The sequence below is a fragment of the Callorhinus ursinus genome, unplaced genomic scaffold (assembly GCF_003265705.2).
Source record: "Callorhinus ursinus isolate GAN/ISIS: 27379988/994484 unplaced genomic scaffold, GSC_fseal_2.0 scaffold74, whole genome shotgun sequence".
In the NCBI taxonomy this organism is placed as follows: Eukaryota; Metazoa; Chordata; class Mammalia; order Carnivora; family Otariidae; genus Callorhinus; species Callorhinus ursinus.
Window position 1 is genome coordinate 4,385,342 of NW_027397136.1, and position 13,779 is coordinate 4,399,120.

The window sequence follows — 13,779 nt, forward strand, 5'->3', positions numbered from 1 at the left end:
GATACAACTCCTTTATTGTCATGCCACTCAGCAGGTGAGGCCAGGCTGAGCAGAGGGGCATGTTCACAACTACATGGCAACTTCTCTATATGCAGTAGGTAAGGCAACTTCTCAGTTTCCACAATATTGTGACGACCCATATCCACGGGCCAGCTGGTTCCAGAAGCCCATCAGGCCTAATAATGGGCTGCCTGGAATTGCTAGCGGCACTTGCACGGGGGGTCTTGGGGGCAGAAGCAAGAGGGGAAGGGGGCACATGGGAGGCTGGGGGATGGAGTACAGGCGGGGCGGGGCCATCGTGCTAAACTAGAAAGTGGGGCGACGAGAATGGAGCTGGATTCTCCCAAGGCACACGGAAGGTGGTCGGAAGCTAATCTGTTCCCTTCCAGGAAGAGGACCCAGGCACCTGGTCTCCCAGCCACGGTCACAGACCCACGCAGAGGGCAGAGCGGGTGCTGTAAGAAGGCATGGCAGGAGAGGCGCGTCCCTGGCCCGCCCTTGAGCGGTGAATGGGCTGGGCCCCAGCCAGACATCTTGAAGGATGCTGAGGGTTGACGCGCCTACAAAGGAAGGTGGCCAAGCGTCCTTGGTGGGGTGGTCTGAAGCAGCGGTTCTCAAAGGGTGGGTCCGGGGCCAGCAGCACCAACATCACCTGGGAACTTGTTAGAAACGCAAGTCCTCCGCCCTGCCCCTGCAGAGGTGACGCTCAGGGGGTGACCCTCCGGGCGACCTGATGCATCGTCAAGTTTGACAACTTCTGGTTCCACCACATCACTAGCATCCTCCGCGATGTGAGCGCCACCCAGCAGTGACATAGAAGACACGTTTTCTCTTTAGCTAGTCAACCGCCTTCCCCTACTCCTCCCCTTCTCTCCCCAGGCCCCAAGTGGCCAAAAGTGGAGAGTGTTTGCAAGGTGGAAAGTGGGGTGGGGGGTGATGAAGGTATCTCAGTTCACTTCCTCTATCTCCAAACCCCGGGACAGGCCAGAGTGGCCGATTCTCAGACCCAAACTGGCTGCAGGGCACAAGGATCCTGGGGGCACCCCCTCCCGCAAGTACAGCGCTGGCCCTTCCAGACCTAAGTGCCTGTGGCCGTGCACGTGCACGGGCTGAGCGGCCTGATGAGATTCCAGGCCGTCAGCTCTGTGAAATAGAGACCACGCTGTGGCCACCACCCCCCGAGCCCCGCATCAGCAAGACAGGGTAGGGAACGGTAGCTGGAGGTGGTTAACATGCCCCCCGCCACCCCACGGAGCCTCCTCCCCACCCAGGGTGGCTGCGAGTGCTTGTGACCTGAGACTTTTCTCCTGGGCCCCACATGGGGCAAGGAGAGGGGTTCCCCGCACCCTCGCCAGCCCTGCGTGCCCCCAGATGTGATCTCCACAGGGGCATGAGATTCCACACGCCGTGTTCGGGTTCCCATTGCTGAGGTCTGGTCTGCTCTCACTCGGTGTCAGCGCTGGCCCCCGAGGTGATGGGCTGGCCCCTGCCCTGAGCGGTGGTCCCCGGGGCCCCTGCCTGCAGCCTGAGCCACCACACCGCCTGGCTGTCAGGGGGAAAGAAGCCAGGCCTCTCTGCTGGGTGCAGATGCGCAGGGCTCACGGGCGCCGCGGCTGATGGATGGTTCCAGCCGCTCTGGGAAGGGGGGCCAGGCCGCTGCTATTGGACAGTGCCCCTCGAGGGCCACGCTGTTCCTGAACATCAGCCTGACAGCTTACTGCGCAGATGGAAAGCCGGAGGACGCCGAGCAGCGGGGGCTCCCAGCTCCCCTTGCTTCCACCCGGTCGGGGTGCAGGACAGCAGCCACGGCCACTGACCGGCCAATCTCTTAACAGCTCTGAGCCTTAATTTTGTCGCCTGTGGAGTGGGACAATAGTACCTTCTTGCAGCGATCGCTATGAGAGAAAGCACTTAGGGGACTAACACATTCTGAGCACACAGTCGGCCCTCAGTGACCACCAGGCCCTGGACGCTCCCCTGTGGCGAGGCCAGAGGGGCCCCTAGACTTGGGGCAAGGCTGTTGGGAGGGGTAGGGAGAAGAAAGGAGAGGTCATGAACATTTTAAGCAAGCCTTATCCCCTCACCAAAGGCCGAGTTTCATTCCTGCCTCCCCAGGAAAAGGAACGAGTGAAATGAACAAAACGGGTCATCCCGAGTGGGGACAGGCCATCCCTCTCAGGGTGGCTGCCCCAGCGCACGGGCAGAGGGAAGGGCGAGGATGGGTGACTCCGGCTTGTGGCTTCCAGCAGCTGCCGTGGCCCGACCTCGACAGAATGCTGGCTTTTCTGGGTCCCGGTGTGCTCACACACCCGCTGCGGGCGGCGTGCGACAGTCCTGCGCGCCCTTCTCTCTCTCCCCGAGGAACGCGCGAGCACCACTGCCTCCACGCAGCGCCCTGGGCGCAGATCCGCATCCTCTCAGGCCAGGCGGGCACCTCCTGGGCTCCGGACTCCCGCCTTCGGCGTGTCCCGAGCCGGAGCCCGCCGTATATCCTGGGCCTCCGTTCCCTCTAACCCTGCCTCCCGTCCCGGGCTGTGGGCACGAACAAGCAGATCAGCGTTGTCTAAAGCTCTGGGCCCTTCTGTCTCTGCAGCTTGGACCATCCGTCCTCCAGCAGCCGTCGGGGTGGGACGGTGCCCAGGGTAGAATCACAGCTAATCCTGCCCTCCACCCGGGCGGCCTAACCCCACGCGGGGGCCGGTCACCCTGTCCCACCTCCACAAGCCCCACTGACCTCAGTCAAGAGTGCGGTGACTCCAGCAGGGGTTGGCAGGTACCACAGGACCCGGCCCCTCCCCGGGCATCACTGCCTCCCGCGGGCCCCTCCAAGGAAGAACACGGCTCTCCTTCAGCCCTCCCTTGGTAAGACCCAGCAGTCTGCCGCCTAGCCCTGCAGAGAGCTTGGGGGTCCATCATTTCTCGATTGTCTGCATGACTCCCAGGAAGTTGGAGGGCACCAAAGATAGTCCCAGTACCGTTTCTTCCGGCCTTGGTGCAGTCCAGGATTGCTGGAAAGCTGGTCTCCCTGTTAATGAGTCTGCATCAGCAACCCCAGGGCCCTGAGGGTAGAGCGGATAAGCCAGCCGGGGTTCCGGTAGCCCCTGGAGGACCCCCTTGGTCGGGGAGGCCACCTGCCCTGGGAAGCTGGTCTTCCCTCTGCGCGTGGGCGTAATCTGTGTTCTGAGGGGGCACAGTGTCTGTCCAGTTGGGGGCTGTTTGGGGGCAGCAGTGACCTGTGTGTGGGAGAGAACACCCTTCACCCAGGACTGACACAGGTTACCAAGAGCTGCGCTCATCACACTGGGGCCTGGAATGAGTTGGGAGGCAAGGTGTGGCCTTTCTTGGCTTGATCTTATCAACAAGGGGCCACCCTCTCATGGTGGGGTGTAAGAGGGTCCCCAGCAGGGCAGCACGTGACCTGGAAGGTACGGGAGCCGGGTGTGGATTTCTCTGGCTCCGGGCTACCCACTTGGAACAGCTACTTGGGGGGCAGGGGGTCCCTGTGGCTGACTTCCAGGTTAACACTTGTTCTTTGGAAAACCGCCAGAGTCTGTACTCTGCATTTTCCAGGGTTTTCTTTTTGTTCCGTTCTCCCTTAGTATTTGAGAAAGTTCTTCCTGAAAAATCCCCTGCCTGATTCAGAGAAGCAAGGGAGAACCAAAGAAAGGGACTGTATTCACTCTGGGAAGCGGAGCGAGGGCTCCTGGAGGCGGCTCAGTGGTGGCCATGTGGTCAGGGACTGTGGGCCCAGGAAAAACGGGTTTCAGGACAGAGCACCCCTCTACTCAGAGCTGCACCTTCTCCATGGCTCCAGCTTTGCAGGGTCTGTGATATGGCCTAATCAGGAAGGGGTTTTCACTCCCACCAACATTAAGAGCTGGAGATCATTTTAAAAACCTGGCATTCCTGAGAATCAGGCCATAGAGAGGAGATCCCTGAGGGGCCTATTAACTGCGGACTGGGGCTCAAGGCCATGGTCTCCTGGGGGACCTCTCCCCAGGGATGGCTTCTGGGCAGTGCACAGGGTCCTGGGGCAGCATGCGGTGTGGTGGCCACCTTACCTGCCTTGGTCCCCTCCCTGGCAGTGCCACGAGCCCACCACTGCCCAACCCCAGCTCCAGGGTCCTCACCCCAGACCTCTCCACTGCCGGGCCCTGAGGGAAGGAACCAGGCCATCAAGGACACTCCCTTCCAGGTGAGAAGGTGTGGGGGTGGGCACATCAAAGGACTGGGTCTTCTGGGGGCAGAGCTGACCCTAACTGCCCCACCCTAAGTATCTCCCAGTGGGGAGAGAAAAGGACACCAAGCAGAACAAGAGGAGGGGTGCTCAGCACCAATGGGGAGCTCACGGGCCCAATGCAAGGAGGAGTCCCAGAGGGGCTGGGGTCTTCAGACCTTCATTTTCGTTTCCGAAGCTGGGAGGGAGCAGAGGGTCTGATTGTCACCCTCCTGCAGTCCACGGGCCCCCCACTGCTGGTGAGGGGTGCTGGCGGATGGGTCCCCTGCTCGGGGATCCTGGCACTGAGCACTTGGAAGTGGAGGGAGGGGGCTGAGGGCCCCCGGCCTGGGTGGGAACCACAGGAGTCAGGGTCTTGGGCACCTGGCGGGCCTGAAGGGGCTGGGCACAGAGTAGGGGCAGTTTCTGGGAGTTTCTAGGCAAGCTGGGGCTGACTCTGCAGGCCTGGAAGATGGGATCTGGGCACCTGTCCTTGTGAGGGGCTGTTGGAGGGGGACGCAGTTGGCCATTAGTAAAAATGCAGCTGGAGCCTCCGGTGCAAGCAGCAGGTGAGAACCATCCCGCAGATCTGCCAGGTGGAGAGAGCAGAGGAGCAAAGAGGTCAGGAGCCCAGGAAGTTGCTGTCCCGGGAGTGCCCCGGAGCAGGCTGGTCACACTTGGGTGCACATGGGGACCTTGACAAAGGGCAGATTCCAACTTAGGAGGTCTGGGGGTGGGGCCCGAGATCCTGCCTTTCTAACAAGCAGTCCACTATGGGTCTGTGGCCCTAGATCTCCAGAGATGGCCCAATTTAATTAGATCCTGAGGGGTCGTAGTCCCACTCCCTCATTGCTGTCTGAAGCTCTCTTTCTCTAGGAGAGATTTTGTGTCTTGCTGCTCTCAGACTCCAGAGCAAAACTAAGGTTCGTAGTCGATTCTCTGGCTGATGTACAGAAGCCGCTGGGGAAACCGAGGCTCTCAGAGGCCGTCACCCTGTAAGCCAGCGTGGAGCGCGGCACCAGCCCCAGCCCCAGCCCCAGCCCCAGCCCCAGCCCCAGGAGCCGGCCTGACAGCCCCTCTGTCACATCCCCTAGCTGAACAAGGAGGCGCTAGAGCATCCTGCCCAAAGCAGGGTAGTCCTGGAAAATCACCGTCCCCCTGTGGTGCCTCACTTTGCCGACCTCTGAAATGCAGGACAAGAAGCTGGGGTTGTGTTACACCCAGGAGGCCCATGACGGTGATCTTGCTGAGACACAAGGCCATTGGGCCCGACCCCCTGCACACAGGATGGAGGCGCCGTGAGGGCAGCCCCATGACTGTCCTGTGGCGCATGGGCAAAAGCGGATTTCCCCGAGACGGGGAACAGGCCCCCATAGTTCCCAAACTTTTCCAATAGCTGCTGCTGACCGGATCTTGCCAGAGGACATCTGGGTGCCCCCGGAGCTCTGAGCGGTGGGGGCAGGTCAGGCTGATGAGGACGCCTATGCGCTCGCAGTGGCTCAGTTTCTCTTTGCAAGGCCAGCTTGAGGAGGTGGCAGAGGATGAGCACTTCTTCTTGCCCCTGCCACCCTGCTCTCCATCCCCACGTGGGAGTACAGTGGAGCCCTGGGAACACAGCTTTCAGCTTTCAGACTCGGCACTAAGAGCAGCGCTAGTCCACATCCGGACTCAGCACCACAAGCTGAAGGAGGCCTGAAGAGTTATCTCGTCTCCCACTGGCTTTGAGCAGGGGCCATTGTGGCCATTTTCCACCCAGGGGTCGTGCGGCACGCCCCCTTCCCCTCTCCCTACCTTGTGGTTTGATGGCTAACCTGTGGGGTCAGCTGGATCTTTCTGGTTCTTGCTGAGGGGGAGGCCACAGGGGAAGCATTGGCCCAGCACAGAGTTGTGGCCACATCTCCTACGGAGTATGGTCTGTGCCAGGGCACCGGGGGAGTGGACCTTCCTCCCAGGGAAGGCAGGTGAGGGGGCAGGTGTATGGGCCAGAATCTCACCGATGCATGTCCACACACACCGCCCCCCGCCCCAACACATGCAGAGGGACCAAGGATGCACACTCATCAACATACATGTGCACACACACACAAGCACCCTGATTCATACAGAGGAGTACTGGATGCCATCTGATCTCTGAGCGAGCACCAGCATCTCCTTCCTGATGGAGGACATAGAGAAGTCAGCACCGAGGGCTTCGGGTGGCCAGCCCAGGGTGAGCAGAGAGAACAGGCGATGAGCTGAGCGCAGGAGCAGGGAATGGGGGCGTGGCCCAGCGCGCGAGGGCCAGGGCTGCACGGTGCACGGCGCCCTCTTCTGCCAGCCTGCCTAGGTGCAGCATTTGCCACCGACGGGGCCCTTTGAACAGGGAGGGGGCATGCTTTCAGCTTCTTTTGAGGTTTTTGGGCTAACACCTGATTGTTATTAAGAGCATCAAGGAAGGGCCAGCGAGGTCCCAGGAAGCCAATCCAATATGATCTTTCAGTTTCCCTTTTAATGATCTGCAGATCCCAATGTTGGCCGTCCCGTGAGTTTTCGGGGCTCTGCAACATGTTTCTGTTCTACAGTCTGGAAACATCAGAGTGGGAGTAAGGCAGCTTCTGTGTGGGGCTGTGTGACCTTGGCCACAGTTATAGCCCTCTCTGAGCCTCAAAGCTCCCTCTATCAATAGGAAAACCTCCGGTCTGTTCACTGGTTGACAGCTTTCCCTGGAGAGATTTTTTTTTTTTTTTTTAAACTGGGATGATAGGGACCAACTCATGGTTCCCCTCCCGCACCCTGAGCCTTTGAGAGGCCAGGCCGCGGCTCTCCCAAGCCCTCAGGATAAAGCCCGCCCCCACACAGCAGCCAGCCAAGGCTTTGCAAACCCAATTTCCTCACCCTGTCACTCTTCCCGGTCTTGATTCTTCTTGTCAAACTCCTTCAAGGTTTAATTATCTATCACTTCCCCCAGGAAGCCTTTCCTGACTGCCCGACAGGTTATGGCCTGCTCTGTGCTCCCCCAAGCCCCAGTTCTTACACTTGCCCAGGGCCCCTGACTGCATGCGACAACCACGTTCCATGTGTCTCCTCCCCTGAGGGAAAGGCTGCTGGGAGAAGGGGGCACACCCTGCCCTCTGGTGGCCCCAGCACTGGGCACAGAGCAGCTCTCATTACGAAGTTGACAGAGAATGTTCTCCCTTCAGCCTCCTCTGCGTGGCCTCTGGGTGGAGGCTTCCCGAGGGCGTGTGAGCAGGGCAGTAGGAAAGGGAGCTGAGCCACTCCATCCTTTCTGGACAGAAGTTTCCCTGCCCGAGTAGGCTAGAAATGAGCTTCCAAAGTTGCTTCAGTGTGGAGGGCCTCCAGAGTCCGCCCACAAGAGGGGAAGCTGGAGCTGGGGTCCTAGCTGGCTCTGCCATGGTGGCTCTGTGGCCGCTAGCAGGTGACCACATGGTGGGGCTAAGTGTCTTCAGAGGTATATGAACAGGGTGGGTCCAGTGTTCTCTACCCCAGGTGCACACGGGGATCGCCTGGAGGGCTTTAAAGAGCACCCATGCCCAGGCCTCATCCCAGTCTGAGCCTGATCCTGTGCAGTTGGGCCTGACTGTCCTGTGCAGCCAGGGCTGACAGCACTGGCCTAGCTAGCTTGGGAGAACCTTCCAGAAGGAAGAGTCTGTGATTTGGAGGTACCTCAAGACCCCAGTTACCCCTTTCAGGTCTGAAAATCCTGAGTAGTGAGTCATATGCCCGAGGTGGACAGAGGGGTCCTGCAGGGTCTTGCTGAAAGGAACAGGTGCACGCCCAGAATGCACAGCGGCAGCGCGGGAGGGACATTGCAGCCTACCGCGGGCAGGATGCCCTGCTGCAGGGTCGCGGCCAGCCCCTAAGCTGCAACCTGCAGCCACACACAGCTTTGTGCTCCGCAGGGACCGCTGCTAGAAAATTCCAGTTGTTCAATACTCCCATCTGTCTCCTCGTAAATTCCGCCTGTGGCTCCTGTCTGTTCTCTGGTCCCTCCCGGGAATGTCCCCTTGCTCCCCCACACGCCTGCCTTCAGGTGTTTAAGGACTGTGATGGTGCCATGTTCTCCATGGCCCCTGACCTCTCCCTCATCTGACTTCCCGGCGCCCCGTGGCTCCTGTCACTCACGTGGGCCAGTGTTCTCGGTCCGGCTGCACACGGGACCCACCAGGGAGCTTTACAGGGATGCTGGCGCCTGGGTGCCAAGCCCCAATGTGATTTGGCGGTGCTGGGGTGTAGCCTCGCTAGTTCTAAGGCTCGCCTGGTGGCCCCCATGGGCAGCTAAGGTTGAAGCCTGCTGTCGTGGAGGTGCTGTGGAGATCCTGTGTCCCTCCAGCCCGCCACCATGTCTCCTAAGCATGTTAGCACTTGGTCCACACATCCACGGGGCCACAAGTGACATGTGGCCAAACCCCAAACAAATCGGGGTTTGTTAGTCACATTTTCTGTTTGGTGTACCCAGCATTCACAAGACGTGCTTTCACGTTCTAGAATATTGTAGCACATGAGGCTCACTGAGGCAGGGTCTTACCAAAAATCATGGAAGCTTAGAGTCCCAACTCCTGCTTCAACCCGAGCAGCTCCTCCCCATGTTTAATAGCCCGGCTCCTAGGTAAGATTTCCACGGATTAGAGAAGTCTGCCTCTTCACCGAAGGCTCGAAAATGTCCAGCTCCTCCATTTTATAGGAAAGGAACCCGAGGCTCAGAGAGGGGACGTGACTTCCTCAAGGTCACATAAGGAGGGAGGCCCTCTGACTTCATAGCAAGGTCTCCTCTGGTCCTGGGCACCAGGGAAGCAAACTCTCTTGAGCCTTGGGGGTCTTGGAAGGGCCAGGCTGGCCATGTGTGGGGAAGGTGCCTGGTGCCCACTCTGGTGGACGAGGGCTGGGAGCCTGGGCACAGGCCTGGCCTGAGCCCTTCCTCCCGGCTGGTGGCCGACCCGGACTTGGGCAGCCTAGTTCCAGCATCGGCCAGCAGAGGGAGCTGTGACCGAGGCTTGGCTGCTGCAGGGCCAGCCCGAGCGGGAAGGAGGGGAGAGGCCGGGCAACCCGGGGGGGGGGGGGGGGGGGGGGCGCACAGTGGTGGCCAGGTGAAGCTCCAGCTGAGGGACACCAGCAGCAATGAGCTGTGGGTGACAGAGACTTCGTGGGGGTGTGCGTGAGGAGGAAATGTCTGGGGCCGGCCGGCATCCTGCCCAACAACATGGCCCCCTGGGCAGCATCCACCGCCCTCCTTGCTTCACCTTGACCTTAGGCTTGGGGCACTGGCAGACGCACTCCCTCCCCCCGGGCCTCACTGGTGCTGTCCTCAAGCTTCCACAGGCTCCCAAGGCCGGAGAGATCAGGAAGAAAGGGATAGAGAGTGTGGCCCATGCTTGCTCAGTGTCCATGCTGAGGGGGTCCCTCACACCTGAAGCAGACAGTAGGTTTCTGGAAACTTCAGTTGATCCAGGAGCTGGAGCACACAGCAGCCCCTTCCTCAGCCCCCAGCAGCAAGTGCAGAGAAGAGCCGTTGGATGCCCCGCCCCCACACGGGGGGGGGGGGCGGGCGGGCTCCTGGTCTGCCTTCCAACCAGCGGTGGTGGGGGGGGCACCCTCTGCTCTGGCCAGGGAACAACTTTCTGAGAAGGCTTTTTCCGGAGACAACGTGCCCACGTGGAAATGAATCCAATGATGATGGGTGCCATTTATTGAACACCTGCTATCTGCTTAGCAATGAGCCAAGTGATTTACATATATATTGCTAATCCTCTCACCAAACTAGGGATAATTAGCCCCATTTTACAAACAAGGAACTGAGGCCCAGAGACAGCATAACCAGCCCTGGGTTGCCGGGTCCGCCCCTCCAGCGGGTAGAGCCCCGTAGGCGAGGCTGCAGCTAGATCCTGTGGGCGCACAGGCGGATGTGGCCAGGCCGCAGTGATCTGGAAGGAACCCCACCCTGGCAGGTTCTCCACACCAACTGCTGCTACTGCCCCTGCTTTGCTTTCCATGGAACTCTCGTTGGTGGTGGGGTGGGGAGTTGGGCAAAGCAAAAGACCAAGAGCCAGGAGACCTGGGTGCCAGTTCAGGACGTGACACCCTCGGGAAGTCTTTTCTCTGGGTCTCAACTTTCTGATCTGTAAAATGGGAGAACATGGACACTCGCCTGGCACGGGTCTCCGGTTGCGGCGGGGATCCCATGACAGAAAGTACCTGAGACCACTCTGAAGTCTACAGATAGATGGACAACAGCCACGTGCACTTATGGGGAGGCCTTCACGTGTGCCGGCACCGCGAGCAGGTCACGTTCATCACCTCGTTCTTATCTAGACCTTACATGGCTGGGGACAGAATCCCCGTTTTGTGGATGAAGCAGTGGTGGGGCAGGAGCAGAGGCAGGGGTGGCCCCAGGGCTTCTGATGGCCCGGCTACTGCCCTCACCCCTCCCGTGGTCAGTGCTTGTAGTCCCAGGAGTGGGAAGGGCGGGGCAGCACAGAACTCCCTCTCGCACCGGCTGGGCCCTTGCCCCCTGTGTCTGCCCCACCCCAGGCTGCCCCTCCTGACTCCTCTCTACCGACCCTTGACTGGAGCCACTGTGAGAGCGCCACGGACGTCCTGGGGGACAGCGGGGGGTTGGGTGGAGCACTGAGACGGCAAAGGGCATCGCTCAGAGCAGAGAGCTGGATGTGCAAGGGGGAGCGTACATCCACGGCACGCATGTGTGCGCGCGCACACACACAGAGGAATGAGTGCATGTGCATGCACACACATATACACACATGCACAAGCACACCTAAACGCACATCCGTGCATACAGCCCCACGTACACCTAGATGCATGCGGACGACCACACATACCCCAGCAGGCTGTGCACACACACCCACGTGCACACACAGAGGGTGCATGCACATACCTGAGCCCACACTCACACTCCTCCCGGTCTCTTACAAGTTCAAGTGGGCTCCCGGGCCCCCAGGCATTTTCCTTCATCTTCTCTGGGGAAGAGAGTGACCCTTGATGCACCCTTGGCTGCCGAGGGAAGGTGGGGTGAGGAGGAGGAGAGGTGAAGGCAGGACAGCGCGTGGGCGTGCAGAGGGTCAGTGATTTGCGATCCCCGCCAATGGGAGAGGGGCTCACAGCTCCTCTACGCAAGCCCCTGTCCTAATCCCGCCCCCTCCAACTCACCTGCAGACAGGCCACCCCGATGCCCACCGCCCCCATGAGCAGCAGGTGGTCAGCCAGGAACTGCTCCAGCTTGGTGATGCAGCCTCCCTGTAAGGTAAGGGCAGGTGACACAGGGTGGCCCGGAAGCAGGCAAGGCTGGGGAGGGAAGGGTGCTGCTGTCCGCTCAGCTGAGGCAGGCCAGAGGCTTAAAGGACCTGGTCCAGCCTTTCGGTTGCCCACAGGCTTCTTGGGTGACCCAGAGGCCTGCCATGATGTCCCAGAATCTCCTGGGGCTCTGTGGAGACCAGGGAGGGTCTCATGTTGCCTCATGGCCAGTGCATAAGTGTGTCCTACCCCCCCCCCCCATGCCGCCCCTCTGCCTGAGCCTGCCTCTCACGGGGTGGGGGTGAGGGCTCCTGGATGGCAGGGAGCTCTGGGGACTCACCTCCACCTTGTAGATGTTGGAGGGGTGGGCCCGTTGGCCACAGCGTGCCACCACCGTCTTGCAGCAGCTGTCGGGCACCCGGCGGCCCTCGGCCTCCCGAGACAGGATGTAGGCACTGTGCTGCCAGTCGGCGGAGCTGTTACTCCCACAGCACTTGAACTGGAGGGAGAGACAGAGGCTGAGGGCGAAGAGCGCGTGCTGGGCTCCTCCAGCCCCTCCGTGGCCGGGCCGCAGGACTCATTATTCAGATATTAACCCAACCCCTCTTTGTCCTCCCTGTGAGTTCTCCTCTGCCTGTTGGAGCAAGGAGCTGGTCTCTCTGGGGCTTCTCTCCAGGCAGGTTTGCAGAAGCTGACTGCAAGACACCTTCTGGCCACCCAAGTCCTGTAAGGAGATGATGCTGGGTGTCCTGACGGCAGGGAGGGTCTGTGGGAAGATGGGCAGGGAGTAGATGCAGGTGGGTCCCTGAGAGAGTGGGGCTGTATACCCCTGGGCAGAGCCCAGGGCAGGGCCAAGACCACACGGGGTGGGGGGGTTCCTGGTCACCCAGGGAGGCAGGACCCCAGGGAGGCAGGGTCCCTGGACCCTCATTCAAACCCTGAAGCCTCAGAGCCCTCAGATCTGCAGGGACGCAGAGAGGGTCCCAGAGCCCCAGTGTGGGCAGGTCAGTGTTGACCAGGGGGCAGTGTGGGTGCTGGATAAGACCGGGGGCTTCCGCACCGCTCCAGCGCAGGAAAGCGCCTGCCCGGGGCTCCGGTGATGCAGACACACAGGACGTTGTTTCTCTCTTGCCCTCTGAGTTGAGGGACGGAGACTCCAAGTCCCCATGTGAGCCACAGAGCCAGCTGTTTTGAGGCTGTCTCTGGTGTGTGGGGTGCAGGCAGGGCGGGAATACGCTCAGTACAGTTAACAAGTGTGTGTTAGGCACCTACTATGTGCCAGGACTGAAGCTGGCCCCGGGCTCATGCGTGAGTCCCATGGTTCCCGGCTTTCTGGCGCATCTCAGTAGCTTACTAGGAGAGCCACGGGGAGACATCGGGAGCTGAGTAGCTCAGAGGAGGAGAGGCGAGCGGTTCTGCTCATGGGCCAGGAAAGGTCCCACAAGGAAGAGGAGGAGCCCCGAGGGGGCAGGCAGGATGGAGCAGCACATGGAGCCGGGAACAGCAGGGTGTGTGCCAGGAGTCACGTGGGATTATACTTCTGCGTGTCCCCTGGACAGGTGACAGCCTCTCTGGGCTTCCGTTTTGTCACTTGTCAATGGGGCTAACGGAGTACCTCCCCGCCGGGTTGTGCGAGGACCATGAGAGGTGATTCTGGGAACCCTGGAGAGGAGAGCCCTGCAGGGCTGGGCAGTTAGGAAGAGACACCGTCTACTGCGATGGTCATTTCCTGAATAGAGGCATGTGGGTGCCATTGACCTAGGGGGGTACAGCCCACAGCCCAGATACTGGCCCTGGCCTGAAGCCCACTGCCTTCTCGGGGCTGTTTCCTCAGGCCTAGAATGCAGGCCTGGGCCCAAGGTCCCTCATGCCCCTCTGGTTCTGACTGTTGCTGGCATGTGTGGGCTGGTGGCCACATGCTCTGGGTCCCCACGGAGACCCTGGGCAGCGGCAGACACTGGCTCCCGGCTGTGCCCTTCCTCATGCTGTTCCCCACTCTCTGACTGCCCCTCCCACCCTCTCTACCGAGGCAAACCCGGGCCCTCCTTCCTGGTCCCCCCGGTTGGCCTCCCCAGCTCTTTTCTCCACTCAGAGGGGCCTCCCAGCCTAGCGCTGACTGCAGCTGTGTGGGGCTCCAGGAGTAAGACCCTGAGGGCAGGGATTCAGGCTCCGTTCCTCACCTGTGAGGTCCCACAAGTGCAGACTGAGCTTTGGACAGGGCTGACCAGCAGGGTGCGTGTGCTAAGCGTGTGGGTGTGGGTTGGATGGGTGTGTACCTCTGTGTACACGGGTGCCCTTAGCCACTAGAGCAGCGCACA

General features: G+C 60.5%; 1 protein-coding gene across 3 annotated transcripts in view; it reads right to left on the minus strand.

Moving 5' to 3' along the window:
* Window positions 1–13,779, minus strand: part of TSPAN11 (tetraspanin 11) — a 72,887-nt gene that overhangs the window by 657 nt on the left and 58,451 nt on the right. Inside the window, exons 6-8 of one of the 3 annotated variants that reach the window (XM_025851834.2) lie at window positions 11,802–11,960; window positions 11,378–11,464; window positions 1,243–4,805 (exon numbers count right to left, since the gene is read on the minus strand). In XM_025851834.2, coding sequence (XP_025707619.1) covers window positions 4,746–4,805; window positions 11,378–11,464; window positions 11,802–11,960 — 306 coding nt within the window. In that variant the 3' untranslated portion in view covers window positions 1,243–4,745. Of the gene's footprint in view, window positions 1–1,242; window positions 4,806–11,377; window positions 11,465–11,801; window positions 11,961–11,999; window positions 12,228–13,779 lie in introns of those variants that run through there. The other 2 variants (XM_025851833.2, XM_073887018.1) reach the window with 2 other exon arrangements.